The sequence below is a fragment of the Natator depressus genome, chromosome 20 (genome assembly GCF_965152275.1).
Source record: "Natator depressus isolate rNatDep1 chromosome 20, rNatDep2.hap1, whole genome shotgun sequence".
Taxonomy (NCBI): Eukaryota; Metazoa; Chordata; order Testudines; family Cheloniidae; genus Natator; species Natator depressus.
Window position 1 is genome coordinate 12583526 of NC_134253.1, and position 27860 is coordinate 12611385.

Sequence of the window (27860 nt, forward strand, 5' to 3'; positions counted from 1 at the left end):
ACAAAGTCTGTCTTGTGAGGTATGACTTAAAGAGTCTTAAGCCACTGAACATTACTACCATGCTGAACTGTACGTATGATCATTGTATGGGAAGTTGTGAAGTATTGCTCTATGATCGATACTGATGTGACGGGTTGGATCACAGAACACCCCTTGGGAACTGCCAACTGATGTGCCTAGACTACCTCTGAGCCCATTTTCCCTGCCAGCTTGGAACTTCAGTGCCCTGCCTCGTTCGAGCCAGACATGCTAGCCTGCTACAAACACAGACCCAGGTCTGAACAACGTCCCCCAAAAGCTGCAGGCTTAACTGAAAACAGCTTAAGAAGTGTTCCTGTCTCCAACACCCAGATGCCCAGCTCCCAATGGGGTCCAAACCCCCAATAAATCCGTTTTACCCTGTATAAAACTTATACAGGGTAAACTCAGAAACTGTTCACCCTCTATAACACTGATAGAGAGATATGTACAGCTGTTTGCACCCCCCTCCCCCCCGCCAGGTATTAATACATACTCTGGGTTAATAAATAAGTAAAAAGTGATTTTATTAAATATAAAAAGTAGGATTTAAGTGATTCCATGTAATAACAGACAGAAGAAAGTAAATTACCATGCAAAATAAAATAAAACATGCAAGTCTAAGCCTAATACAGTAGGAAAGTGATTGCAGATGAAATCTCACCCTCAGAGATGTTCCAGTAAGCTTCTTTTACAGACTAGTCTCCTTTTAGTCTGGGTCCAGCAATCACTCACACCCCCTGTAGTTACTGTCCTTTGTTCCAGTTTCGTTCAGGTATCCTTGCGGGTGAAGAGGCTCTCTCTTGAGCCAGCTGAAGACAAAATGGAGGGGTCTCCCAGGGGCTTAAATAGACTCTCTCTTGTGGGTGGAGACCCGCTCCTCTCTCCTATGCAGAATCCAGCGGCAAGCTGGAGTTTTGGAGTCACATGGGCAAGTAACATGCCTATGCATGACTCAGAACTTTACAGGTGGCAGCCATTGTTCACATGCTACTTTGAACATCCCCAGGTAGACTTCTTATGTGGATTGCAGTCTTCCAAGGTTCCATTGTCCATTAAGTGTTTCTTGATTGGGCACTTAACTTGCAAATTCCTTTCTTAAGAAGCTGACCAAATGCCTTACTAAGGCTACTTAAAATCAAACAAGTACACAACCAATATTCATAACTTCGAATATAAAAGTGATACATGCATACAAATAAGATGAATATATTCAGTAGATCATAACCTTTGCAGAGATATGTTACATGGAATATGTAGCATAAAACATATTCCTGTTATGTCACAAATACATTCATAAGCATATTTCCATAAAGCATTACGGGGGGCAACATCACAACTGAGATACTTGGTAAGCGGGAAACGCCCAAAGCTGGCCTTTCAGTGGTAACAAAGGAACAACTGACAAGACAGATTTACATCAGGACCAGCCAGACATGTGTTGATGGCCCATCAAGAAGAATTCACTCTTTGAGACTCCTCAGAGAGGCCACATACCCAATGGGAGCTGCCTAACCCCCATGTCACAGCAAGGATCTTCCTAGCACCTGGAAGAAAGTATTAAAAAAGGGACAGTGACATCATCATTTGTCCTCTCTCCTCCCCTACCTATGCTGAAAGAAACAAGAATGCTGGGAAGACAAAGGCTTTGAACTGAGGAGACTTGTCCCAGGCTGACAGAGAGATCCAGCCTGTGTATTAAGAACTGTAACCTACCTGCAACATCCAGGGGGGTAAGAAAAGCTGTTTGATGTAAATCTTTCTTTGTCTGTTCAAGTTAGAATTTAGACTGCAAGTCTATTTTTATTTCTTATGTAACCCACTTTGACCTCTGGGCCTAAACACTGATAATCACGTAAGTTTATTAACTATAGGAAGATAGATTTTATTTTAATATTTTATCCTTAGCAATGAGTTTGTCTAAAGTGCTTGGGGAATCTGCTCAGATTACAAAGGCTGGTGAATGTCCCCTATCTTTTGACGAAGGGGCAAACTAATTAATGAGCTTGCACGGTTCAAGAATAGGTCTTGAGCAGTGTAAGACAGTATATTTCTGGGGTGCAAGGCTGGGGGCTTGGGAGATGTGCTGGTGTTTCACTCTGCATAGTTCAGGAGTGGCTTGGAGACCATTCATGCAACTTAGCTGAGTGTGTCCCTGCATGCTGGTGCTGAATGATAACAGCCCCTGGAGGGGGTTGGCAAAACATGGTTAAGGGGGCACAGCAGTCCCACAGTTCCAGGTCGTACCCCAGGGATCCCATCACAACAGGACACCAGGGGGTGGATCTGGGCTGGTGTAAATTGGTCAGAACTCCAAGCTGCCTCCTGATGTCAAACACCAGCTCATCTCAGTGTTAAGGGGGCCAAGCGGCATGGGAACCAAACTGGTTTCTAACAAGGCGGGGGTGGAAGGATCTGACTTGCCCATCCAACCAGGACTGGTCCCGGCCACAGCAGGTGGCAGAACTGAAGACAGGCCTGAACCAAACCCCCAGCTCATGAGGATCTGAAGGCTGCAGTCCCTGTCTCCATCAGACACCAGCTGAGAGCAGAACCCAAGGCCACCCCTCTGCAGCCCCCTATGGGGGATGTAGATGTGGGGTAACAAGATCCCAGGTGGCGGTATGGGGAGGTAGTGTTGGTGCAGGAAGTCCCAGCCTTCAGGACAGGGCTCCTGTTATCTGTTAGTCAGCGGCTACGGCAATAGAAATGTATGTCCTAGGTAGCCAGGAGCATCAGCCATGAATGAGACCCAGTGAGTGTCTTCAGCAGGGGGTGCCCTCCCTGCCCCAGGCTCAGCCCATCAGCAGGGGCAGGACACACAGCTCCTCCAGCCTGGCCTTGGCAATGGCCTCCCAGCCCCTGTTGGCCAGGGGGTTGCGGGGCGAGGGGTGCATCAGGCCTTCCACCCGGACCTGGAGGCCAGCCGAGGCCAGGGCCTTGCGGGCCCGCTGCTCGGCGAAGCGGCCCACGCCGATCACCATGGCAACACTGAGCAGGCGCACGGCCTGGGCCAGCCCGTCGTCGCAGACCTGCAGCAGGCGCTCACGCTGGGCGGCTGGCAGGTCGGCTGGCGTCAGGTTCTTGCCGCTCTGGCTCATGAAGAGCAGTGGGCAGTGGTTGTGGACGAAGCAGCGGCGGAAGAAGGCCTCAGGCTCAGGGCACAGCGAGCGGAAGAGGCCCCAGAAGCGGGCACCGCTCACCTCTGTCTGGGGGCACTCCAGCCCCAGGACAGGTCTCTTGGGGTGCTCCTGGGCTGGCTTAGACACCTGCCCGCGGATCTGTAGCCACTCCCGGACGTGGCGCACCTCTCCAAAGGGCACCTGTGGGGAACAAGAGCAGGGTCAGAGAGGAGCCTGACCAGCAAGACCCCACCTCCTCCATCAGGGGGAGCCATGGAGCCGGAGCCACAGCCATTGATGGGCTAAAGCCAAGAGCCCCAAGGAAGCCAAAGGAGGTAGACACCATGGGAGGCAGTGTGGCCTAGTGGCTAAAGCATCACGTTAGGAGAGTTGCGTCCTGGTCCCGTCTCTGCCATTGGCCTGCTGGATAACCTAGGGCAAATCATTCCCCCTGCTCTGTGCCTCAGTTTCCCCTCCCACCCTTTGTCTATTCAGAGTGCAAGCTCTTTGGGGCAGGGCTGTCTCTCAGTCTGTGCAGTGGCCAGCATGCTGGGATGGTTGAGTCCCCATTCTGGATCTGGGCCTCTGGCCACTGCTGCTATACAGACATTGTCTAAAAACAACACTTATTTTATTCTAGTCCTTGGAATGGAGCCCAGGAGTCCTGGCTCAAAATTCCCCACCCCTGCTCTAACCACTGGACCCCAGTCTTCTCTGAGAGCTGGGAACTGAATACAGGAGCCCTGACTCCCAGCCCCCTTTATCTAACCCCTCTCCCTTTTACCCACTTGGTCAGAAAAAGCAGAGACAACCAAGCCCCCTCCCGCAACCCTCTGCCCCAGCAAACAGCCCCCCATGGACGATCTGCATGGCCCCATGCCCAGAGCCATCCCTGCCAGGCCTGAGCAAGCAGCCAGGGCTCTTCTCTGCCCCTCCTCCCCCCCTCTTCCCCCTCCCGCCACCAGTTATGCAGCCAGGCAGAGGAAGGAAGCACTCCCTGGTAGGAAGTGGCCCCATCTCTAACAGGCTGGCATTAGGATCCCGCTGTACCACAGCCACAGAGAATTGATGCCACCGCAGAAGGGGCAGGGAGGAGACATTGCTTCACCCTTCTCCATCCTAACACAGACACAGGCCAATGCCTGGGACTGACTGGGTGCCCCACTTGTCCGAGAGCCCCCCATGCAGGCCCCCAGAGCAGGGCTGGGGAGGGGAGACTTGGTACAATTACCCCACTCCCAATTAAGGAGGTAACAGGAGTCAATCCCACAGGGCAGGATTTATCTCTCCCCACTGAACCTCAATCTGCTGGTAGCCCCCCACCCCCTCACCACCAGGGGCTCCCTCCCCCAGGACCACCCCCCAAAATAATAATGCAGGCTGTTTACTGATGGGCCAGATGGGGAGAGAGTGAGAATCACACTCAGCTCTACCGATGCCCCTAAATCCTGACCCACAGCCCCCTGCTACCCCAGCTCTGGGCTTCCCCACCTCTCCCCCCAGTCTGCCAGTGCCCCTCAATCCCAATCTGCAGCCTCCTGCTACCCCAGCTCTGGGCTTCCTCCCTCCCGCCCCCCACTCTTCTGGTGCCCCACAATCCCAATCCACAGCCTCATGCTATTCCAGCCTTGGGCTCCCCCCAGTTCTGCCGATGCCCCTCAATCCTGACCTGCAGCCCCCTGCCTCCCTCTGTGCCAGTCCTCAAGAGCTCCTAAGTGGAGACTCCCAGGCAGCTGCCAGCAAACTTATGTCATCTGGGGCCAACAACAACCTGGACCCTTTGCAGCTGAAAGGCTAATGAAGTGGGGTGTGGAGGGGCTGTGCCAGCCTCTGGGGAGTGCCATTGGGATGCAGAGCATTCCACCACTGGGACCCGACCGGGTTCGGATTCAGTCCAGGTTCCCAGGAGGAGGCAGCTCGGGACCCGCACTCCAGATCCTGGTGGGTTCATTTGCAGCTGCTCAGGCCGATGGGAGTTGTGGGGAGGGGCAGCGGATCTGTAGCCATTGGACCTCTAAAAATCCACTGCCAGAGGCCTCCATCCCAGCTGGTCCCCCTTGCCAGCAGCCTCAGCAGAGATGCCACCCCCCACCCCATACACTCGCCTAAAAGGAACCCAAATGCTCTCTGCTGGATGGGACCTGACACGGAGAAGCTGCCTTAGGACCGTTGGGACTGAGCACCCAGCTCCCTGCAGGGAGCACCCCACCAGCGTCAGGCCAATGGGGCAGGAAAGAGCCTGTAGAGGCTGCATCTGGCTGGAGATGAGTGTGGGGAAGAGAGAGATTTGCAGGCAGAGATCAGAGGGGAAACGGGGGGAACTGTTACCATACTGGAGCCGTAGAGCTTCCCCCCTCATGCCGCCCGCATTGAGGGGTGACACACTAGGCCATGAGGGATGGGGGTCAGCGGGGACCCAGCTGCAGAGAAGAGAAACTGGGCTATGTTAGCAGAGCGGCAGGGCATGGGGGGGTGTGAGAGGAGACACAAGAGGCCGCGATTTCCCCATACAAGGCACTCGCTGGTCTCTGCTGGTGCAGGGTTCTGTAGAGGATCCTGGTTATTTTCTCCTTAATGAGAATTTAGTGGCCGCCAGGCAGCCAGCTCCGGGGGCTGGAGTGCACAGCTCAGATAGCAGCGGAGCAAGCTACGCACACGGACTCACCATTCGTGGGCTGCGGCTGCTGTCCACCTGTGGCCGGAGGGCAGTTAAAGCCCAGTCCAACCTTTGCCTCTGCTGAGATGGGCAAGGAGGCGGCCAGTCAGCGCCCACTAGCATGGTGCATTAGATGGTGCAGCCACCTTGGCCCTCAGTTCATTTCACAAGGGCCACCAGGCCAGACCTGCACCCTGGAGGTCAGAGGCTGCACTCAGACCACTGCCATCTGGTCACCCGCGAGGGGCATGGTGGCTCTGCTCCCTGACACACACACACACAGCCCATGGGATGGAGGTTATTTGGAAAGGGAGCAGAGAAGGAGCACAAAGGCTGGAAGCATCTACGTTGGGTGGGGGAAGGGGAAGGAGGAGACTGGGGCGGACAGTACGGGATCTGAGCCCCGAGTCGGCCCCCGGGGGAGGCCCAGAGCTAACAAGTGCCAGATCTTCAAGCACGCGGCATGTCAGGAGCTGGGCTCTTTGGAGAATCTGGGTAGGAGCATCACACTGGGAGCTGTGGATCTGGCGTGGTAGGAAAAACAAAACCTTCCTGACTCCTACAACCAGCCTTCTCCCTGGAGCATGAGAGTTGCTATCTATCTCAGGCCTCCATCACCACAGCCTCTGAGCACCTCAAAATTTCAGATGTATTTACCCACACAGCCCCCTGGCAGGACTATTATCCGCATCTGGGCAACTGAGGCTAAGGGACTTGCCCAAGCTCACACAGGGAAGTCTGTAGCAGAAGAAGGATTTGACCCCATATCTCCTGCATCCTAGGCTGGTGCCCTAACCACTGTGCCATGCTTCCTCACCCCCGAAGTGCACACAGACTCCTTGTTAAAAGGAGGCTGCCCCGAGAGCCGGACAGGGGAAGCCACACTGGGGAGGGGCTAGCATGGCAGGGGATCGGAAGGGAGGAAGATGGAGTCGAGGGAAGATGCCCAGATGTGGTTTCTGGAGGCAGAAGGGGGATTGGGAAAGCTGGGAACAAGGGCTGAGTGCAATAAACGGGGGCAATGGCATCACAAGGGGGTGGAAGGATCCTAACCCAGAGCCCCCAGCACGCACCCTGGCTACAGATCTGCTGCCACCACCCACAGACTCCCAACCCTGCTGGCCCCCAGAAAGGAACCATGGACAAAGACACCACGGCCAAATGAAGCCGGCTGCTGCATTATTCGCCAACCCCCCCGCCCCCAAGTTTAATTGATACAAAATACCATGGGGTCCCACCCTCCCCCAGTGCTGGGGTCCTGCCGCAGCAGCCCTCGCGGTCCTGGCCCTGCGCTGCCCTGATCTGTAACTGTATTTCAGGAGACGCCAATCTCGCCCTCTGCAGCCCCCAGCCCCCACAAAACACCCTCCCCAGTCTATCGATTGCCCCTGGGTCTAATGTCAAGATAATGCCTCCCCTCACCCCTGCTTGCCAGATCTGCCAATTAGCAGCTGGACAAATGCAGCTTGGCGGGAGACATCCCCCCCCCCCCGACCCCCAATATAAATTAAAGCGCATTATTGAATGATTTGTTTAGCTGATCCTTTGACCTCTGACCCCAGGACCAGGGGCTGTCAGAGGGGATCAGTGATGGAGCAGCTGTCAGGCACCGGGAGGGGAGAAGGGGCTTGGGGGAGGGGGTCTCCATCTTGCTCTCCCGTCCCCTCACATCATCCAGTGAGTGAGACATGGGCTCCTCTCCCATTTTCTGGCCCTCTGCAAATGGATTCAACTATGGGTAAGTGGGTGGGGGGGAGGAAGTAGTCACAGGGTGCTGCCTCCCCTCCTCTGCCAGTCACTTGGATAAACTGGCCACCCTTCTATTCAAATGCCCACTGAGATCCTGAGTGTGGTACAGGCCGGATCAGGCCCTAGAGCTGGGATTGGGAGGGAGCTGGCTGGACAGACCCCTGGGTGACAGCAGGGCTAAGGTGTTACCCATGATCCTCCTGTGACATGGTTTTCCTGGTCAAACTCCATTATTCTTGTTACCTTAAAGTCCCTCCCTGCAGCTTCGTATGGACAAAGCGTCCTTCTTCACTTCCTTTCCTAAAGTGCTGCTGTTAAACAGCTGCTGCATCCCACCCCAGAGGTGGCTGCATTTAGATTGGGCGCTCTTTAGACCAGAGACTGTCTTGTCGTTCTGTGTTTGTACAGTGCCAAGCACAATGAGGGGGTGCTGATCCATGACTGGGGCTCCTAGATCAGAGGTTTTCAAACTGGGGGTTGCACCCCCTTAGGAGGGTGCGGAGGAACGTTTGAGGGGTGCGGGGGAACAAGCGGCCATGCAGGGGGGGCTCAGGGAGGAAGCGACACCTCCAACCTCTGACTCACCTCAGCGGGCCACCCAGCCTATTGCTCAGTGCTGACTCTGCCCCCAGAGACCATTGCAGGCACCTTCCCCAACCCTGAAACCCCCACGGGGGAGGGGTCGCAACCAAAAATTTTAATTCAAAGGTGGGGCTCCACTCACAAAGTTTGAAAATTGCTGTCCTAGGTACTACCACAATACTCATCAATAATAAAATAATCGTAATAACAATAATTTCAGTGCTGGGTGAAGTGTAAACAATTGCTGTGTCCCACCCCAGAGGTGGCTGCATTCACAAACTAAACAAACTGCAAGACTAAACCACTGTAACAAATCACGGCCAGACAGGAAACTCAGTCTATCCAGAGTACTTACACAGAACCATTACCACTGTATCTGAGCACCCCAAAACCCTCTTGTGAGGCAGGGCTATCATCCCCATGGAACATATGGGGGAAACTGAAGCACTGAGCAGATACGAGACTCCCCCAAAGTCTCGCATGAAGGCTGCGGCCAAGCAGATGCTTGAACCACAGTCTCCCAAGTGCAAGGGTAGGGTCCAAACCACAGGACCCTCGGTCTTCTCACTGAGCAAAAGGAGACTCTCCATTAGTAGTACAGAGCCTATGACACACAGCTGAGCAGTTCTGGTTCCATCCAGTAGAGGGCAGCAATCACACAAACACACACACACACGTGCGCATGCATTCACGCTTTGCAATATCTTCGCAAGCCCTGGACTCTGACAGCAGCTTTCCGCTCTGCTCTGAAATGTGGCCTCCGCTTCCTGGCATGGCATCAAAGCAGGAGTGGATCTGCATGGCCCCCGACCAGTCAAACGTTAGGGGAGGCAGCAGGGAACACTGGTCCCGCCTGGGCACAGGGAACCAGGATCTTAGAGCCTGCTACACAAGCAACACGTGAGGGAGCTGCAGCTCTTTGGGCAGATGAGCATTAACGAGCAGGAGATCCTGCTGCAGTGCAGGCGCCTAATTACTCCCCGAATTAATGCCATTAATATTAACCAGCTGCATCGTATCAATCAAGCGGCTCATGGCTCCCAGCTGCAGCCACTGAACAACGCAAGCTTCTGGGCTACTGCTCCGGGCTATCCCAGTGCGGGGCTAGAAGTACATTGTCAAAATGTGTCATGGTCCAAAGGGTACAGCACTAGACCAGGACACCTGGGTTCTATTCCCAGCTCTGCCATGTGACCTTGGGCAAGTCGCCCTCCATGCCTCAGTTTCCCCTCCCGCTCTTTATATATGTAGATCGTGAGCTCCATGGAGCAGGGACGGCCTCCCGTTATGCGTACGTGCAGCACCGGGCGTACATCCAGATCTTGGTTGGGGCTTCTAGGCTCTGCTATAATGCAGATACTAGCGTTATTTGACTCCATGCAGCTACGGCTGATTGACACTCGCAGGGGTCTGGCCCCATTGATTTCCATGGAGCTATGGCCGATTGATACCCCCTGGGGATCTGGCCCATTGGTGCAAATGTGCGAGGTCTCATCCCCCCCCCACCAGCAATCACCCGACACTGGCTGTGGTCAGTAGGTACAGGAGCGTCTCATGGGCACTTCCAATGCACCCACCATGCAACTCAAGACATGTCCCAATTCTCTCCCTGCCCACAAGATTCCAGTTTGAATGTGGAGAGACTGGTCTTGCCTAAAGCCTTAAGGGGCTCTAGGGCCCATAACAACCCGGGGCGAGATGCTGGCCCCACTGAAATCAAGGGGCAAATGCCCAATGGGGCTGGGACATTGCCCACAGTCGTTGCTCCCAATCCTCACCTTCCCGTTCGCCCCCCTTGCCCAGGTGCACCCTATGGGGCAGGCTGCCTTACCCCGGTCTGTGCCATCCCGAAGGGGCCGGGGTTCATGCCGAGGAAAAGCACCTCTTTGGGGGAACGGCAATATCTCCTCACGTAGTCCTCGTGGGGCTCCCAGGCATATTCCAGAGGGTTGTAGATGTAGCGGACAGGGTCGAGGAAGGAGAGCTCCCTGAGACGCACGTTCTGCTCCAGCTCGGCCTGCAGGAACTGGGTGGCCAGGACATCCCCCTGGGGGAAGGCCGGACCCACAGGGGTGGCACCGAGGGGCACATCCAGCTGCTCCATCATGCTGCCATCTCCTGCCAAACAAACACTAGCTAGTAAGAACCACCCGGCAGGAGAGGTGGGGGAGACGTGTGACGTTTGGGGGCCATTTTCAAGATCCCTTGTGAGGGAACAGATTCCCACCCCCACCCCTTGCTTATCCACAGGGCTTGTACAGCTCCAAGCGCCTGCTGCCAGGGTGAAGAGGGGAGCTGGGTCATTGCTGGGGTTGCCAACAGAGGACCAGCTATAGTGGAGGCTCTGGGCACACGCACAGCTTGGTCCCACTCCGAGTCAGCGCAAGACCAAGCAAACTCGCCTGACAGAGGCCGCTGTGGATGGGTCATCCCCGCTGACCCAGGCAGATGGGAGCTGGCGCCCTCAGGGTCAAAGACTCCATCCCAAGCTACCCAGTCCTCCTGGCCAGGAACCTGATTCAAACCTACAACCTCAAGGTGAAAGGCAGCACCGTCCCCTTGAGCCAGCTGGGTCCTGACCTGGGCCAGATTTTAACATGTGCTCTAGACTGAGCACCCTCGAGCATCTGATGCCAATGACCTGGATTGGAACTGGGGACCCTACAGGTGAAAGGCCCCATATCCCATTCCCCAATCTCTCCTAAACCAACCAGTCCCTTGAGCCTGATGCAGATAGGAGCCAGTATTCCCAACAGGAAAGGCCCCATATCCCATTACCCACCCCCTTGAGCTAGTCAATCCCCCAACCCTGCATCTGGAACACAACCAGTCCATCCTCTTCCCCCCCACCCCGAGGAAAAAAGCCCCATATTCCATTCCCTGATCTCCCGAGCCATCCCTCCGCCCCCCACCAGCAGCCTGGGGCCAGATTGGAACTGGTGCCCCCTAGAGGAAATGGGGTAATGGGATATGGAGCCTATCTCCTCTGAACCAGCCAGTCCCCCCACTCTGGGGCCAGATCAGAGCCAGCGCCCCCTAGAGGAGAAAGGCCTCGTATCCCAATCCCACATCCCCAGGCAGCCTATTTTGTACCAGAATTCTTTCTGTGCTGTAACTCAGATGAGTGATTTCATTGTAGCCCTGGTTACAAGTGAACCAAGAAGGACCTCCACATAGATCCCTCCACGGGGAATGTGCTTTTTATAGCCTTTTTTATTACTGTAATTAGTAAAGCATTCGCTCAGATACAAACCATTACTGTAAATAATCTATAAATGCTTTGTGCTGTGATTAAACACACACACACACACCCCCTACAAAACCCAGATTCGCACTTCCGCATGTGAGGGAGGAGAAAATTAACCTTCCAAGAGCCCAACCATCAGGCGCTTGCAAGGAGCATTATCACTCAATTACGGTAGCACACAACAAAGATCAGGACCCCATTATTATTATTATTATTATGTGTATTACAGCTGCACCTGGGAGCCTCAGTCATGGGCCAGGACCCCTGTGCTCTAGGCACTGTACAATATTTATTAGGTGTATTACGGTAGCATCTCAGAGCCCCAGTTATGAGCCAGGACCCCATTATGTTAGGTACTGTACAATATATTTAGGTGCATTATGGTAGCATCTAGGCCAGGACCACACTGTGCTAGGTGCTGTACGTTTATTAGGTGTATTACAATAGCACCTAGGAGCCCATCAGATGAATGTGCTAGGAGCTGTCCAAACAGAGAACAAAAAGACAGTCCCCAACCAGAGAGCTTTCAGTTTAAACAGACAAGGGACAGCAGGAGAAACTGAGGCACAGACAGGGGAAGTGAATTGCCCACAATCACCCAGCAGGCCGAGCTTAGGGTTGCCAACTTTCTGATTGCAGAAAACTGAACATCCTTGCCCTGCCCCTTCTCTAAGGCCCCGACCCTGCCCTCTCCCTCCATCGCTCGCTCTCCCCCACTCTCGCTCATTCACTCATTTTCACCAGGCTGGGGCAGGGGTGCAGGAGGGTCTGAGGGCTCCGGCTAGGGCTATGGGGTGGGACTGAGGGGCTTGGGGTGCAGGAGGGAGCTCCAGGTTGGGGCTGAGGGGTTTGGAGTGTGGGAGGGGGCTCTGGGCTGGGGCAGGGGGTTGGGGTACGGAAGGGGGTACAGGTTCTGGGCTGAGGGTGCAGGCTCTGGGGTGGGGCCAGGGATGAAGGGTTTGGGTTCCAGGCTGGGGCCGAGGGGTTCGGAGTGCGGGAGGGGGCCCAGGGCTGGGGCCGGGGGTTGAGGTGAGGGAGGGGGTGCAGTCTCTGGGAGGGAGTTTGGGTGTCGGAGAGGTCTCAGGGCTAAGGCACGGAGGGCATTCGGGGTGTGGGCTCTGGGCAGCACCTACCTAAGGCAGCTCCCAGGAAGCAGTGACATGTCCCTCTAGCTCCTAGGCGCAGAGGTGACCAGGGGGGCCCCCATGCACTGCCCCCATTCGCAGGGGCCTCCCCCACAGCTCCCATTGGCCATGGTTCCCAGCCAATGGGAGCTGCGGAGCCAGTGCTCAGGGTGGTGCCTGGACTGCAGGCAGGAGCACCACATGGCGCCCCCCTGGCTGCCCCTCCACCTAGGAGCTGGAGGGACACGCCAGCCGCTTCTGGGAGCCGCACAGAGCCAACCGCTGTGGCCAGCCAGACTTTTAGCGGCCCGGCCAGCTGTGCTGACTGGAGCCACCAGGGTCCCTTTTCGAAAACCGTATGCCTGGCAACCCCAGAGCATGCAGGTCTGCTGAGCCCTAATCCACTGTCCCAGCCACTAGGCCAGCGTTTCTCAGCCTTTGCAGTGCGGCAGCCCCTTAATTGAATCAAAAATGAGCACGTTTACTTTCAGAGTAAAAAAATGGATCAATGCAAACAATGCTAGGCCTGTATAACTGATGCTTTGTGTGCGTTTCGAGCCATGGAGAGACAATACTTGATCTTGAACTGTCAGGAAGGGGGGGGGGGGGCGGAATGAGATTTTCTTTGCTTAGATTGTAATAACATTTTCAACCCCTTTCGTCAAACTGGTGGAAATGAGGCGGCTTTGTTCCCACATCCAGAGATTCTAAGGCCAGAAGGGACCACTGTGATCACCTCATCTGACCTCCTGTATAGTACATGCCAGAGAACTAACCATCAAAGGAGGGCAGTTCAGGACCAGTCTCCTTAGGACAGTGGGGGGCAAAGGACCTAACTAGTGTGAAGAGGGAGCTTGCTAAATTTCTGAATGGGCTTATCTGATGGGGTTGCTGAGACAGCAGGGACTGGATGCCGTGTCCCAGGAGATCTCAGCTGGTCCTCCATCCTACCTGAAGCAGGGCCAACAGGTGATGCTTCCAAAGAGACTGACACAACACCCCCACAATAGTAGGTTGTTTTCCACCCCCTCTTCCACTTGAGGATTTCTAAGCACTCTGCAAACAAGAGTTAGTCAGGGTTTAAGCTCTGATTCAGGAATATTTTTCATAGATCCCAAGGCCGGAAGGGCCAACGATCCTTTAGTCTGACCTCTGCGTAACAGAGGCCACTGAACTTCCCCACAATCATTCCTGTTAGAACTAGAGCGGATCTTTTAGAACAACGTCCAACCTTGATTTAGAAATTGCCAGTGATGGAGACCCCACCGCGCCCCTTGGTAAATCGCTTTGATGGTTAATTACCCTCACTGGTAATAACGTGCACCTTAGTTCCAGTCTCAATGCATCAAGCTTCAACTTCCACCACTGGATCTTGTTAGACCAGAGATGGGCAAACTACAGCCCACGGGACCGTCCTGCCAGGCCCTTGAGCTCCCAGCCAGGGAGGCTAGCCCCCGGCCCCTCCCCCGCAGCCACGCTGCCGAGCAGGCAGCATGGCTGGCTCCGGCCGGGCGGCGCGGCTACTAGTACTGCCGCTCTGAGCAGCAGGTTGGATAAGGGGCAGGAGGTCCTGGGGGGCAGTCAGGGGACAGGGGGGGTTAGACAGGCACTGGAGTTCCAGAGGGCCTGTCAGGGGGCGGGGGTGTGGATAGGGGTCGTGACTGTCAGTGGACAGGGAGCAGTGGGGGGGGTTGGATAGGCATGGGAGTCCCGAGGGGCGTGTCAGGGAGCGTGTGTGTGTGTGTGGGGGGGGGTTGGACAGGGGTCAGGGCAGTCAGGGGACAGGGAGCAGTGGGGTTGGATGGGGAGGTTCCGGGGGGGGGCAGTTGGGGGGGTCCCAGGAGGGGGCGGTCAGGGGACAAGGAGCAGGGGGGTTGGATAGGTCGGGGGTTCTGAGCGGGGTGGTCAGTGGGAGGGGGCAGACAGGGGGCAGGGGGCCAGGCTGTTTGGGGAGGCATAGCCTTCCCTACCCAGCCCTCCATAGAGTTTCACAACTCCGATGTGGCCCTGCTAAGCCAAAAAGTTTGCCCACCCCTGTGTTAGACCTTTGCCTGCTAGACCTGGATCCCCTGTCGACTGGGATCAAGTCACCCCTGAAGAGTGCCAAATTCAGCTGACTAGGGCTCAGACCACTCCAGCCCTGGGGCAGACAGGCGAAGGCACTCGGCCTGATGCAGCTGACCCCGAAGCAGGCAGGAGCTCTCCCAGCGCAAACTGCACTGGTGCAGCTATGCCGGTTGTTGGAGTTGGAGCCAAACCCCAGCCTAGAGAGCGCCTAGACTGTGGAGTACATGTTCCTCACCAGCATCTGGCCAAGCACCGGGCATGTGGCAAAATAGGAAGGCCAAAAGCATCACTGATTTTACCCCCCAATGATGGCCTGTTCCAGAGAGCAGGGTGTTTGCGAATGGGACATTCGTGACTCTCCTGTTCAAAACGTTTGTGTTGTCTACTGGGAGGAGAAACAATCTGCTGGAAAAGTGTGATCCAGCAGAACTCCTGGATTCGATCCCTGACTCTGTGAGGGCAGTTGTGTCTAGTGGGTAAAGCAGGGGGGCTGAGTGTCAGGGCTTCTAGGTTCTATGCCCAGCTCACAGAGGGGAGGTGGTGTCTGCCAGTAAGAGCAGGAGACTGGGCACTATTCTGACCCCAACACTGATTCTCTGTGCGACTGAGTAAGTCACTTCCTCAAGCTGTGCCTCAGTTTCCCCACCAGTAAAATAGGGATAATGACCATGGACCTTCCTTTGTAACACACTTTGAGGTCAAGGGATGAAAATGTGCTGTCCTCTAAGCGCACAGAATTTGTTGCTGTTATTAATAAGTGATCGAGCAGCAATGTGGTGCAGTGGCTGCACTGGCCTGGGTCTTAGGACAGCTGGGTTCTGTTCCCGGCTCTGCTACTGACCTGCTGTGTTACTGTGGTAAAGTCACCTCCTCGAGCTGGGCCTCAGTTTCTCCTCACACCTCTGGTCTATTTAGACTGTGAGGTCTTTGGGGCAGGAATTGTATCTGTCCAGCACCCAAGCACAGCAGGGCCCTGATCTCAGTCTGGGTAATATCATTAATCATGAGCTCAAAAAACAGAGCAAAGAATTGATTCTGCCCTCATGGGGGTATCCTGCCACCCGACCTCCTCCTAATCCGGAGAACCTCAAACCCTCAGTGCAGGGGGGAAGGGGTTGTCCCATCATCAAACGCTCTGCTTGCACCGAAATGCAATACCCTTGCCAGCTGCGCAGCGTATAAAGCCATCTGCCCCAGATGAAAACCACCTAGGAATGCCATGCTCCCAGATGATGCATTAGCACCATCCCACCTGCTGGAAAAGGGGATGCCTTCAACTTCTAACACAGGAAGGGGATGGGACACAAGGTTAGCGGAACAGGTTCCCCACAGAGCATCAGTCACAAGCCATTTCCCCAGCAGGGGATGGGGATGGTCTAGATTTGAGGGGCTTTGGAGACTCGAGACAGCCAGTCCCAGCTTCCTCCAAAGACTAGATTTTCCTTAGTCCCTCCCAGTTCCCTGCAAGCCCGTCCCACAATATTCCAGTTGGGCTGACTTTGTTACCACTGGTCAGCTAAATCACGTGGTTTGGGTATAGGACATTATTTCTGCTGTCCAGTGGCGGAGGAAGCTCCCACCCATTTGGGTCATAGATTTGAAGGCCAGAAGGGACCATTATTGATGGGGTGTCAGGAAGGAATTCCCACCCACCCCCGCTCAGATTGGTTGGGACCTTGGGGGGGTTCGCCTTGCTTTGCAGCATGGGGCACGGATCACCTGTTGGGATCATCTGGGCATATCCCACCAAATCAGTTCCCTGCCACTACAGGGGCCTCGGGCATCAGTGGCATTTCAGTCTCCCCCGTTCTCTGCCTGTGGTGCACAAGGATTTAGGATCTGTCTACTTGGCGAGTTACTGTACGGCCAGCCAGGGTGTGAATCTCCAGCGCCCCAGCTTGCCGCACAGGAACATCCCGGGTGGACACTGCCACAGGGCAGCAAGCGTCGCAGCTTGGCCAAGTGCCCCGCACTTTCATGGCCACACATCCCCTGAGGACAAAAACGGTTTCATCTACCTATTGCCATTGGGCTCAAAACAGGAGTCACTGGTGACATTGAATGGCCTGTGACAGAGAGGCTCTAATGGACCCTTCTGGCCTGAAACTCTACCCTCCTCTGTAGCATCAGCCAATCTCACCCACTAATTCCTGCATGCAGCTTTCGGATCCTACCACAGGATGAGCAGCGCATGAGAGTCTCGCTATTTCCTTCTGTGGGATCCCTGTCCGTCTGCACTTGGTAACTCTTGCCTACTACTTAGATGGGCAGCTCCTTGGGGCAGAGAACATTTTATTGTTCTGTTCACACAGCGCCTAGTGCAGGGGCTCCCGGCCCGTGACTGGGGCTCCCAGGTGCTACAGCAATAAATAAATCAGAAAAGTAGCCACACTGCAGAAAGCTCAGGCCACCTCTCCTAAATCGGTGGCTTTCAGGTGCTGGCTTGCACCTGAGCTACATCATGGTGGAAAATCCATTAACTGGATCTTTACCTGACTCCCAGCCAGCCCGCCCACCCACTAGACCTCATTCCCCTGCCGCAGCCAGGGATAGAACCCAGGAGTCCTGACTCCCAGTCCCCTGCTTTCGTCACTAGATTGCATGCTCATTTCCCCAGCTGAGTGAATTTAGGGGCCCGATGGACACAGTGGGAGAATGAAGTTGCCCAGATATTCACAAAGCAGGTACAGCTAGGTCAGCCCCCCTTCCCCATCCTCAGATTGCAGCTGAGCAAATAGGTTGCAGTGAATAACTCCGCCTTGTTCCCTGCAGCTGCCAGCCAATCAAAGCTTCCTCCAAATAACTGGATTTTCCTTAGTGCCACCCGGTCCCCTGCAAGCCCATCCCTCAATATTCTAGCTGGACTAGTTTGACTACGACTGATCAGCAAAATCACATGGTGTGGTTCAGCTTCCCTGACTGGTTGAGCCGGCAAAGCACTCCTGGGTTGGATGCTCATGTTACAGAGTGCAAAATAGGGTGTCAGCAAATAACCCCTGGAATCTGCTTCCCCCAAACACCCAGGCCAAGGCAACAAGTGCAGAATCCCCTCCCACATCTCAGCTGGGATGGGGGCTGAGTCTCCATGGCCCATCCAGCCAAGGCCGCTCTGCTGGGACTGCCCAACTGGGGACAAGTTTCATGGTGGGTTTTATGCCTTGTACATCTGTCTAGTGAAGCTAGGCTGAGGTAGCATGGCCCAAGAGCAGGGCACTGCCCAGGGATCCAGGACACCTGGGTTCTATTCCCAGCTATGCCACCAACTTAGGTCCAGTCCCTTCCTTTCTGTGCCCATAGGCTAGGAGCTCTTTGGGGCAGTGACATCTCACCATGGATCCGTGCAGCCTCCAGCATAATGGGGAACATACTTGGGTGGTCTACATGCTACTGTAATACAAATAATGTTGAGACCTACCAAACTCACCATCATTCAGTGCTAACAGCTCTTCATCTCAACAGGACTGATCTGAACTGTTGACCTAGCTGCCAAAGGCCCCAACCCCTGAGGCAGCTGGCCTCTGCCCTGCTTAGTCTTTGCAAAACTAGTTTGTCCAACGCCTAAGGGCTGTTGACATCGGCTGCAATGCAGCTCCTCTGACCTGGCCTAGGTTGCAAAACAGGCCCGGAGGGGTCGCTAGCAGCAGATCAGATTACTTGATGGGCCAGCCTTAAACATCTGACAGGGGCACCACTCAAACCAACAGAGTGCACTGGGAATGGGTCCCTGAACCTTTCATCTCCAGGTCACCTGTGCAAACCCAGGCAGGGCCCACAATGACACAACCATGGGAGTGCTGCTCAGTGGGGAGCGACGGGGCAGCTGCTGGTTCAGTTCCCTGGGGGGACAGGAAGCCACATCGCAAACCCCATCAGCACAAGGAGCCTTGGGTCCTTGACCCCCTGCTAATGGGCTATGAAGATGAAGTTCCCCTCTGTCAGGGGGCTGGGGAGCATAGATGAAAAGAAGATTCCCTAGGCATAGGGGCAAGCAGGGAGGAGTGTAAAAACTGCCCCCCAACAGAACTCCTGGTTAAAGCCAGACTGTTGCCTACCATTGGGAGCTCCAATATCACAAAAGGCATCAGATGGCACCACCACCCCTAAGTCAATGGCATCGCACCCCATTTTGCCTGGGTCCTTGGCATCATCCTACAGCCCCCTATTTAGGTGGAATGGGATGCTCTGCTCACTACGCCAGGTCTTCACCAGTAAAACGGGGGCAGGGAAGGGGCCGGGGGCATGCACAGAGCCTCCAGGGCCTACATTATGTGTGTCCCCATCCTGGAGCAAGGCCGACACCAAAGTGCGGAATGTCTGAGGGCCTGTCATGGGGACCCTGTAACGGCAGCTGGATCAGCAGGCCTAAGGCTGAGAGGGAACCTGGTTTGGGGTGTGTCTGCACTCTCGCTGCTGGGATGGAGAGGAGTGGGAGCTGCCTGGATCCGCAGCAGGCCTCCTCTGGATCCCTTTTCCAGCCCTGGGTTCAAATGCACCCTTAATTCTCCGCTAGTCCCTACCGTAACACACTAGAGATTCTAATTCAATACCCAGCCCTGACCTCTTACTCCCTGTCCCAAGCGCTGCAGGGGAAGAACCCCGAGTTGCTCTAGGGCACCGCCTCTGGCCAATCTAAACACTGCATGGATGAATCCCAACCAGCACGGGTCGTGTTGTACAAAGGGAGCAGAGATGGAAAGATCTTGTAAACTCCATCTGTAGCAGAGCTAAAATTGGGGAAACATTTGGGACTCATGAACATTTTCATCCATGCAAATCATGTCCCATCACAGAGAACCAAATGCAGCACTTTCTATCTGTGAAAATACTCACCCGTCAAACTATATCCGTTGGCCCAGCTATGGTTCAGTCTTTGCTTCCCTTTCACAGATGGCCAACATTTTAAACAAAGACCCTTGATTTCAGGTGCCCAATTTTACACCACAAGGGGCTAAGCAGCCAAAGGCTCAGCTGAAATCCACAGGAGCTGTGGGCTCTCCACTCTTCTCAAAGAGCAGGCCCAAGGTGTCACAATCTGGGCATCCAAAATCAGCAGCCAATTTCAAAAACATGGACCTAACCGTCTTGCCGAAGGTCACACAGCCAGCCAGAGGCACAACCGGTGGAAGCCAGGTTGTCTGGCGCCAAATCCCCCGCTCTAACCCCTGCACAATCTTGATTTTTTGCTGCCTGGAAATAGCCCAGGGCCTTGTCAACTTAGCAATGTGTCCACCGGAACAATCAGAGATGGTACCACTGGCTGGGCCCCACTGAACTGGGCTGAGCATAGTAGGGCAGTTCTCAAATTTTTCCATGCCAGGGATCTCTCCCCAAGACTCTTGGAGAGGCTTTCTGGTTCTGATCCCACGCTGTCCGTGCAGCGATTGAGACTTGGTTATGTATATAAAACTACTAGGGCAGGGCCAAGCAGCCAAAAGGAAGAGAAACTCATCTTGAGGGAGCAGTGTGGCTGTCGGGGCTCTTGAAACCCCCATTCCTTTGTATCTGTGGTGTGTCTGCCCGCTCCACAGGGGCAGGGCTCAAGGCTGAATTTGCCCCCTATTATCTGCAGGTCACTTTGCGCGCTGGTCTCCTGCCCATTTGCTGCCCCCAGATTTCTATGCTGATGATAAAGCCAAGCATGCTGGGTTCACGCCATGAGAAACGGAATGATGCAGACAGGGATGACTTGCGGGAGGGGAGCAGGGTGAGTCACATCAAGGAGCCTGGCCCAGGCTGCAAGCTAGGCCAGGGCATCACACTCAGGGAGGGGCAGCTCCGGAGAGCTGTGCCAGAGAGGGTGCTCCACCCCCCCCACTGAAGGGGGGGGGGGGAAGAGAACAAACTCCCTCCCTTCTCTCCCCTTCTTAATTCCCCCTCCCAGCTCCTGCTCCCAACTCCCCCCTCCGCTTCCTCCTTCTTCGCTCCCCCTCCCAGCACCCCCTTCTCTACCCCATCTTCACTCCCCCTCCCAGCTCCCTCTCTCCCTCCCAGCACCCCCACGGCTTCCTCCTTCATTCCCCCTACCAGCCTCCTCCCTCGCTCCCCCCTCCACTTCCTCCTTCTTCGCTCCCCCTCCCAGCCCCCTTCTCTCCCCCTTCTTCACTCCCCCCAGCTCCCCCCGTCTTTGCTCCCCCCCTCCTCTCCCTGCTTCACTCCCCCTCCCAGCCCCCCCATGGCAGGGGGGAGGAGGCAGACAAAGGGGGAGCTGCATTCTCTTTCCCCCCCCTCCCCCCGGGGCAGCATCCAGCTCTTCCCTCCTGCCTCACCCTACGGGCCCCAGGGCTCAGCGCCGCCCCCCCTCGCCCGCCCCTTACCTGCCTCCTCCAAGCTCAGGGATCTCCCCCTTAGTGACCAGCTTCCCATGTGCCCTCGCCATGGTCTCTGGGAGTTGTAGTCCTTCCGCCTTCCACGCCCCCTTGACACTCAGCTGCAGGCCTTCCACCCTCGCACTACAGCTCCCAGCAGGCTCCTGAGAGCCACGGGGGATGCTGGGAGATGTAGTTCCGAGGGGCAAAAGCATGTGGATGCGTTGTTCACTACTCCAGCAGCGTCACTTGACGTGTGTGTGTTTGTGTGTGTTAAGGGGACACACTGCTGGGGGTGTGTGGGTGTGTTATAAGGACAAACAGGTGGGTGGGTATAAGGACACAGGTGTTGTGTGTGTGTTGTAGGAACATGCGGGGGGGGGGTTATAGGGACACAGGGGTGTGGGTGTGACAGGGACACACAGGCGTGTGTGTTTTATAAGGGCACGGTTGTGTGTGTGTTATGAGGACACGGGGGGGTTATATGCACATACAGGTGTGTGTGTGCTTGTTTTAAGGACACAGGATTGTATGTGTGTGTTGTAGGGACACACAGGGTTATGGGTGGGTTAGTGTTATAGGGACATAGGCAGTTAGTTGAACAATAGAACTAGATACTTTTTTCTTAAAGAAAACCCAGTTTTGCCCATTCTCACAATTTTATCACAAGTCTCACAATGTTTGATGCTTTTTTAAAAGACCCAACTTCTGAAGTCATAGAATTACATGAGAAAGAAGAGCAAGTTTCTATGCCACATAATGCAGTTGCAGTGGGGGAGGTCTAGGCTGGATATTAGGAAACACTATTTCACTAGGAGGATGGTGAAGCACTGGAATGGGTTACCTAGGGAGGTGGTAGCCCTAGCTGGGATAATTTAGTTAGTGTTGGTCCTGCTTTGAGGAGGGGGTTGAACTAGATGACCTCCTGAGGTCTCTTCCAACCCTAATCTTCTATGATTGTATGATTCTATGCTGAGAAAAGCTCGAAAACATGACCCCTGGTGTGAGCCTAAAGGCTCAGCAACCAGAAGGCAAAGAAAAAGAACCCCAAATCAAACGTTTTTGATAAAAATCTTGTGCTTTTTAAAGCTAGTCTCGTGATTTTGCAAGGCCTGATTAATTCATGATTAATTTTAACAGTTGGGGTCAGTCACACTGAAAATGTCCTTCCATTTGTTACTCTATAATCTCATAAGGACTAAAAAGGGGGACATGTTAGACATCCTAGGTGAGATTTTTCCAAGCCACCTACAGGATATATTATTGCTATCATTTGTATTGCAGCAGCACAGGACCCCCTTGTTCCAGACACTGTACAACCCCCCCACACACACATACACACACACACACAAACACAAAAGATGTGTACTATATACAGTTAGATGTGTATGCTAGGATTTATAGAGAGGGCTCAGAATATGGTTCCCACAACTAAGAAGAGGTGTTGGTGTTGGTGTCTGAGTTCCTGTTTAAATTATAACTTTAATGCTGCTGGTGTTTTATTGTACAATCAAGGATGTGTTAGGGAGGCTAAAGCATTGGCTTTTTATTATTTTAAATCTAAATAAACAATAATACATCATGGCCAGCCCCAGCAAATCATGAGACTGATTTAAAAATTACAAGGTGTTACAATGCAATAATTCATCGGTGGTGGTGGTGGTGGTTGGGATGTTTTGTTTCTTTTTGTTTTTTCCTCTGGGTTATGAGTCTTTACTGGTCATGTTTTCAAGTTTGTAATAATCTGGCTCCATGATCTGAAGCCTGAAGAAAAACAGCAAATGTTTTGAGATTCATGCTAAAATCACAAGAGTTATCTGTCCTGGATTGTGGCTGATTATAGGGTTGTTCTGTGTTTGTATGGCACAAAGGGGTCTGGTCCATGACTGAGGCTCCTAGGTGCTACCATAGTACAGTAATAAATAATAGAAAGAGGTACTAAAGGCTTGGAAATTTGGCCTGGAGATTTTTTGAAAATCTGGCCCTAATTCCCTGGTATGAAGTTTCTTGCTCCTTTTTATGAAGCCTCAGATATATCTGAATCCCTGAATCCCACTTGACCCTCACCCAGCAGAATCCAGAGTCCCTATGCACGATCTATGCTTCCCTTTCAGTCAATGAGACAGGGAAAAGCAGGCAGTCTCACCAGGGCCTTGGAGATTCACTGTGGTTCAAAGAACCGAGTCCAGGCAGGATGATCCTTATTCAATTATCCCATGAAAATGACCCAGTCTAATTATTCCTTAGGTGAAAACCAATTTAAAACAGGAGTTAAAAATTCACAAATCACCCTAATGGATGAATGATCCCAACCGCTAGGTCTGCTTTAAACCGGCCTGATTTCCCCACAGACAAATACTGCATTTCCACGTGCTTTGAGAAGGGAGAGGGCAGGGGGATAAGAAAGGGGGGAGCTATTTGAGGACACCAAGATCTTGTTGTGCAGAGGACAGATGGAAGCAGATTTACATCTCACACTTATACCAGCAAGTAGGTGAATGGGGGCAAAATGCACCCCTGCCACTTTGTAGATTCAGAGTTTCCAAGGCCAGAAGGGGCCATTGTGACCATCTAGTCTGACTTGGGGTATAACACAGGCCAGAGAACTGCCCCAAATTAATTCCTTTTGAGCTAGAGCAGATCTTCTGAAAATAAAAAAAATCCAACCTTGATTTAAAAATGTTTCATTTCACTTGAAACAAAAAAAATCGACTTTTTCATTTCACTGGAAAATTTGACATGTTTTCGTTTCTAGGCAGCCTGAAGAAAATGAATTCCCCCCCCCCCCCCACCCATTTGAGTGGGGTTTGGTCACAAAAACATTGGTTCATAGCACACCTCTAATCTCAGTGTAGATTGTAAATTCTTCTGGGCAGGGACTATCTTTTTGTTCTGTGTTTGTAGAGCACCTACACAATGGGGCCCTGCTCCATGACTGGGGCTCCTAGGTGCTACCATAATACCCCTAATAAATAATATACAGTGCCTAAAGCCATGGGGTTGTGGTCCATGACTGGGGCTACTAGGCGCTATCATAATACCCCTAATAAATAATGTACAACGCCTAGCACTATGGGGTCCTGCTCCATGACTGCGATGGGGGCTCTTAGGAACTACCAAAATACACTTAATAAATAATAATAATAAGTCAGACCCCTATATGCAGAGGCATCACAAATAGCTAGTCACTTTTGAAAATTCCATCCAGATTAAAAAAAAGACAGAACAAGCCCCCAGCTCCCCCTCACCCCATAACTCCAAAATGCCTGAAGGGATTTTGTTCCAACATTCACCAATGGACAAAGACCAACTGTGAGGAAGTTGCTCCCAAAAGCTGAACGCGTGGGAAATTTAGGAGCATGTTGAAAAACAGAAAAGTGTTTTGTAGCTTCGCTTTGCACTGGCTGATGGTGCGACTGCTTTGATACATAACTGGATTCCCACAAGTTGGGGTGGGTAGAGCTCTGGGCTGCCATTTGATCACCTTTCTAATGGAAGACAAGAATCCAGGGACTTTCACTCACTGCTGGCTCTTTCCATTCCATGTTCTGCTCTGATTAGAAAAAAAGAAAGAAAAAAAAAAGTTCTGGCATAAATACACCAGACCTGACGATGAGCAGAAATGACTGGATCTAATTATTGCTTCTGTCAACACTCAGGACTTATCAGCTGGGTTGGAGCAGTGGCCTTGTCCCCTTCCCCACAGCCGCCCCTCTGTGCGTGTGTGTGTGTTGTTAGCAGTGAGATGATGTTTAAAGGCCCAGGCCGAGGGCTCACCAAAGATCCAAACATTTCAAAGCATCAGACACCCGCAGCTTGCTCTGGACTTTCTCCAGACAGGGGCTGTGCAAAGCAGTGGAATGCAAGACTCAAGTCTGGAAGGAGGCATCTTCACTCGGAGTAGCTCATAGCTAATGGCCCACGTGGAGAGCACATTCAGCAGTGTGGGGGTGGCAGTGTGGCCTAGTGGCTAGAGTCCTTTACTGGGACTCACAATACCTGCATTATATTTCTAGCTCTACTGCTGGTCAGCTGCTGTGCCTCAGTTTCCCCATCTGTCAAATGGGGGTAATGATAATGAACTCGAGGTGTTCAGATACTACGGTGCTGAGCACCATATAGAATCTTAGGCCAGAAGGGAACATTGTGGTCATTGCTGACCTCCTGTATATCACGGGCCATGGAACTTCCTCAGAAGAATTCCTAAAATAGATCTTTTAGAAAAACATCCCATCTTGAGTTAAAAATGGTTAGTGATGGAGAGTCCACCATGACTCTTGGTAAATTGTTCCAATGGCTAATTACTCTCACTGTTAATAATGTGCACCTTATTTCCAGAATTAATTTGTCTAGCTTCAACTTCCAGCCATTGGATTGTGTTATACCTTCCTCTGCTAGACTGAAGAGCCCATTATTAAATATTTGTTCCCCATGTAGGTACTTACAGACCATGATCAAGTCACCCCTTAACCATCTCTTTCTTAAACTAAATAGATTGATCTCCTTGGCCTGGTCTACACTACGAGTTTATGTCGGATTTAGCAGAGTTAAATCGAATTAACCCTGCACCCAACCACACAACGAAGCCATTCTTTTCGACATAAAGGGTACTTAAAACCGATTTCTGTACTCCTCCCCGATGAGAGGATTAGCGCTGAAATCGACATCGCCATTTCGAATTAGGGTTAGTGTGGACGCAATTCAAATGTTTTGGCCTCCGGGAGCTATCCCATAGTGCACCATTGTGACCACTCTGGATAGCACTCTGAACTTGGATGCACTGGCCAGGTGTACAGGAAAAGCCCCGGGAACTTTTGAATCTCATCTCCTGTTTGGCCAGGCGAGCTCATCAGCACAGGTGACCATGCAGTCCCAGAATCGAAAAAGAGCTCCAGCATGGACCGAATGGGAAGTACTGGATCTGATTGCTGTATGGGGAGAGGAATCCGTGCTATCAGAACTATGTTGCAAAAGACGAAATGCCAAAACATTTCAAAAAATCTCCAAGGCCATGAGGGACAGAAGCTACAGCAGGGATGCAACACAGTGCCCTGTGAAACTTAAGGAGCTCAGACAAGCGTACCAGAAAACCAAAGAATCAAACGGACACTCCGGGACAGAGCCCCAGACATGCCGCTTCTACGCTGAGCTGCATGCAATTCTAAGGGGGACCGCCACCACTACCCCACCCCTGTCCGTGGACGCCGATGATGGGGTACTCTCCGCCATGCCTGAGGATTTTGAGGACAGGGACGATGAGGAGGAGGACAAGCTTGAGGAGAGCACACAGCACACTGTTCTCCCGACAGCCAGGATCTTTTTATCACCCTGACCGAAATACCCTCCCAACCCAACCAAGCCAGAGAAGGGACCTCTGGTGAGTGTACCTTTTAAAATATAATACATGTTATAAAAGCAAGCGTTTTTTAATGATTAAGTAGCTCTGAGGACTTGGGATGCATTCATGGCCAGTACAGCTACTGGAAAAGTCTGTTAACATGTCTGGAGATGGAGCACAAATCCTCCAGGGACATCTCCATGAAGGTCTCCTGGAGGTACTCTAAAAGCCTTTGCAGATGGTTTCTGGAGAGAGCAGCCTTATTCCGTCCCCCATGGTAGGACACTTTACCACGCTATGCTAGTAGCAAGTAATCTGGTATCATTGCATGACAAAGCCTGGCAGCGTATGGTCCCGGTGTTTGCTGGCATTCAAGCAACATCCGTTCTTTATCTCTCTGTGTCATCCTCAGGAGAATGATATCATTCATGGTAACCTGGTTGAAATAGGGGAATTTAATTAAGGAGACATTCAGAGGTGGCTGTTCCTACTGGGCTGTTTGCCTGTGGCTGAAAAGAAATCCTCCCCGCAGTTAGCCACGCAGTGGGGGGGGGGCTACTGGCACTGAGCTGTTCGCGTTTGGCTAGCAGGGATCTTCCCTGATACCAGCCAGGCGGTGGGGGGAGGGGTAAAGCGATCATCCCAGAGAATTGGATGTGGGGGAGGGGTGCGGGGTTAGTTTGGTTTCTGCTGCTGCACGTTAACAGGAAAACTGCAGCACTAAATGGCCAACTCAGCGTGCTTTACTTGATATGGGAGAGGAGGGGGCTGCTGTTATGAAGGCTGCAGAAGCCGAAAGACTATGGCTTACCATGGCCGCCTGCAAGCCGAATTCTGTTGCCTGGCACTGCGTGTGTGATCGCTAACACCAAAGTCGCAGGCACTCAATATAAGATGCAAAATGCGACCTTGTACCAAAATCACATGTGCTATGTAATGTGAATAGTGTTGTCCACCATGAAAGAGTATAGCAATTGTTCTGTAAAATGTATCTTTTAAAATACTTCACTCCCTTTTTTTCCTCTAGCAGCTGCAAATGTTTCAAGCCTCCCTCCTCCGTCCCAAAGGCTATCTCAGATAAGGCAGCAAAAAAAACGCACGCGTGATGAAATGTTCTCTGAGCTCATGCAGTCGTCCGGCACTGACGGAGCTCAGCAGAATGTGTGGAAGGACAAAATAGCAGAGTACAGGAAAGCGGCCGATGAGCGTGTAGGAAGATCAGAGGAGGCATGAGGCAACGCTGGGGCTACTGCCGGATCAAACGGACATGCTCTGGCGTCCGGTGGAGGTTCATGAATGGCAGCAGGATCACAGACTGCCGCTGCAGTCCCTATTTAACCGCCCTCCCTCCTCCCCAAGTTCCATGGCCTCCTCACCCAGACACCCAAGAACACGCGGGGGGAGGCTCCAGGCACTCAACCACTCCACCCCAGTGGACAGCCCAAGCAACAAAAGGCCGTCATTCAACAAGTTTTGAAGTGGCCTTTTCCTTCCCTCCTACCCTCCTCCCACACCCCACCCGGGCTACATTGTGAGTTATCTCCCTATTTTTATAATCAATTAATAAAGAATACATGTTTTTTAAACGATAGTGACTTTATTTCCTTTTGCAAGCAAGCTGTGATCGAAGCGGGGAGGGCAGGTGGCTTACA

General features: G+C 53.0%; 1 protein-coding gene across 3 annotated transcripts; it reads right to left on the reverse strand.

Annotated features, from left to right (window-relative positions):
* Positions 1–583: 583 nt before the first annotated feature.
* SMUG1 (single-strand-selective monofunctional uracil-DNA glycosylase 1) lies at positions 584–20951 on the reverse strand. 3 transcript variants are annotated; one of them, XM_074934818.1, is made up of 3 exons: positions 20884–20951; positions 10010–10245; positions 584–3341 (listed from the first exon to the last, which is right to left on the reverse strand). In XM_074934818.1, exons 1-3 carry the CDS (start codon positions 20939–20941, stop codon positions 2814–2816), a joined length of 822 nt encoding a protein of 273 aa, XP_074790919.1. In that variant the 5' UTR covers positions 20942–20951; the 3' UTR covers positions 584–2813. The 3 variants fall into 3 exon arrangements, with proteins under 3 accessions (XP_074790919.1, XP_074790917.1, XP_074790918.1); XM_074934816.1 differs by having other exon boundaries at positions 9959–10245; XM_074934817.1 differs by having other exon boundaries at positions 9959–10245; positions 20880–20951.
* Between the last annotated feature and the right edge of the window lie 6909 nt (positions 20952–27860).

Bases quoted from the DNA above. Each gene is read 5' to 3' on its own strand.
- SMUG1 (XM_074934816.1), bottom strand. From the start codon at position 20,941: ATGGCGAGGGCACATGGGAAGCTGGTCACTAAGGGGGAGATCCCTGAG. The intron at 10,246-20,883 runs GCAGGTAAGGGG...TTTGTTTGGCAG, and splicing joins GATCCCTGAGCTTGGAGGAG to GAGATGGCAGCATGATGGAG. The intron at 3,342-9,958 runs GTAAGGCAGCCT...TGTTCCCCACAG, and splicing joins TCGGGATGGCACAGACCGGG to GTGCCCTTTGGAGAGGTGCG.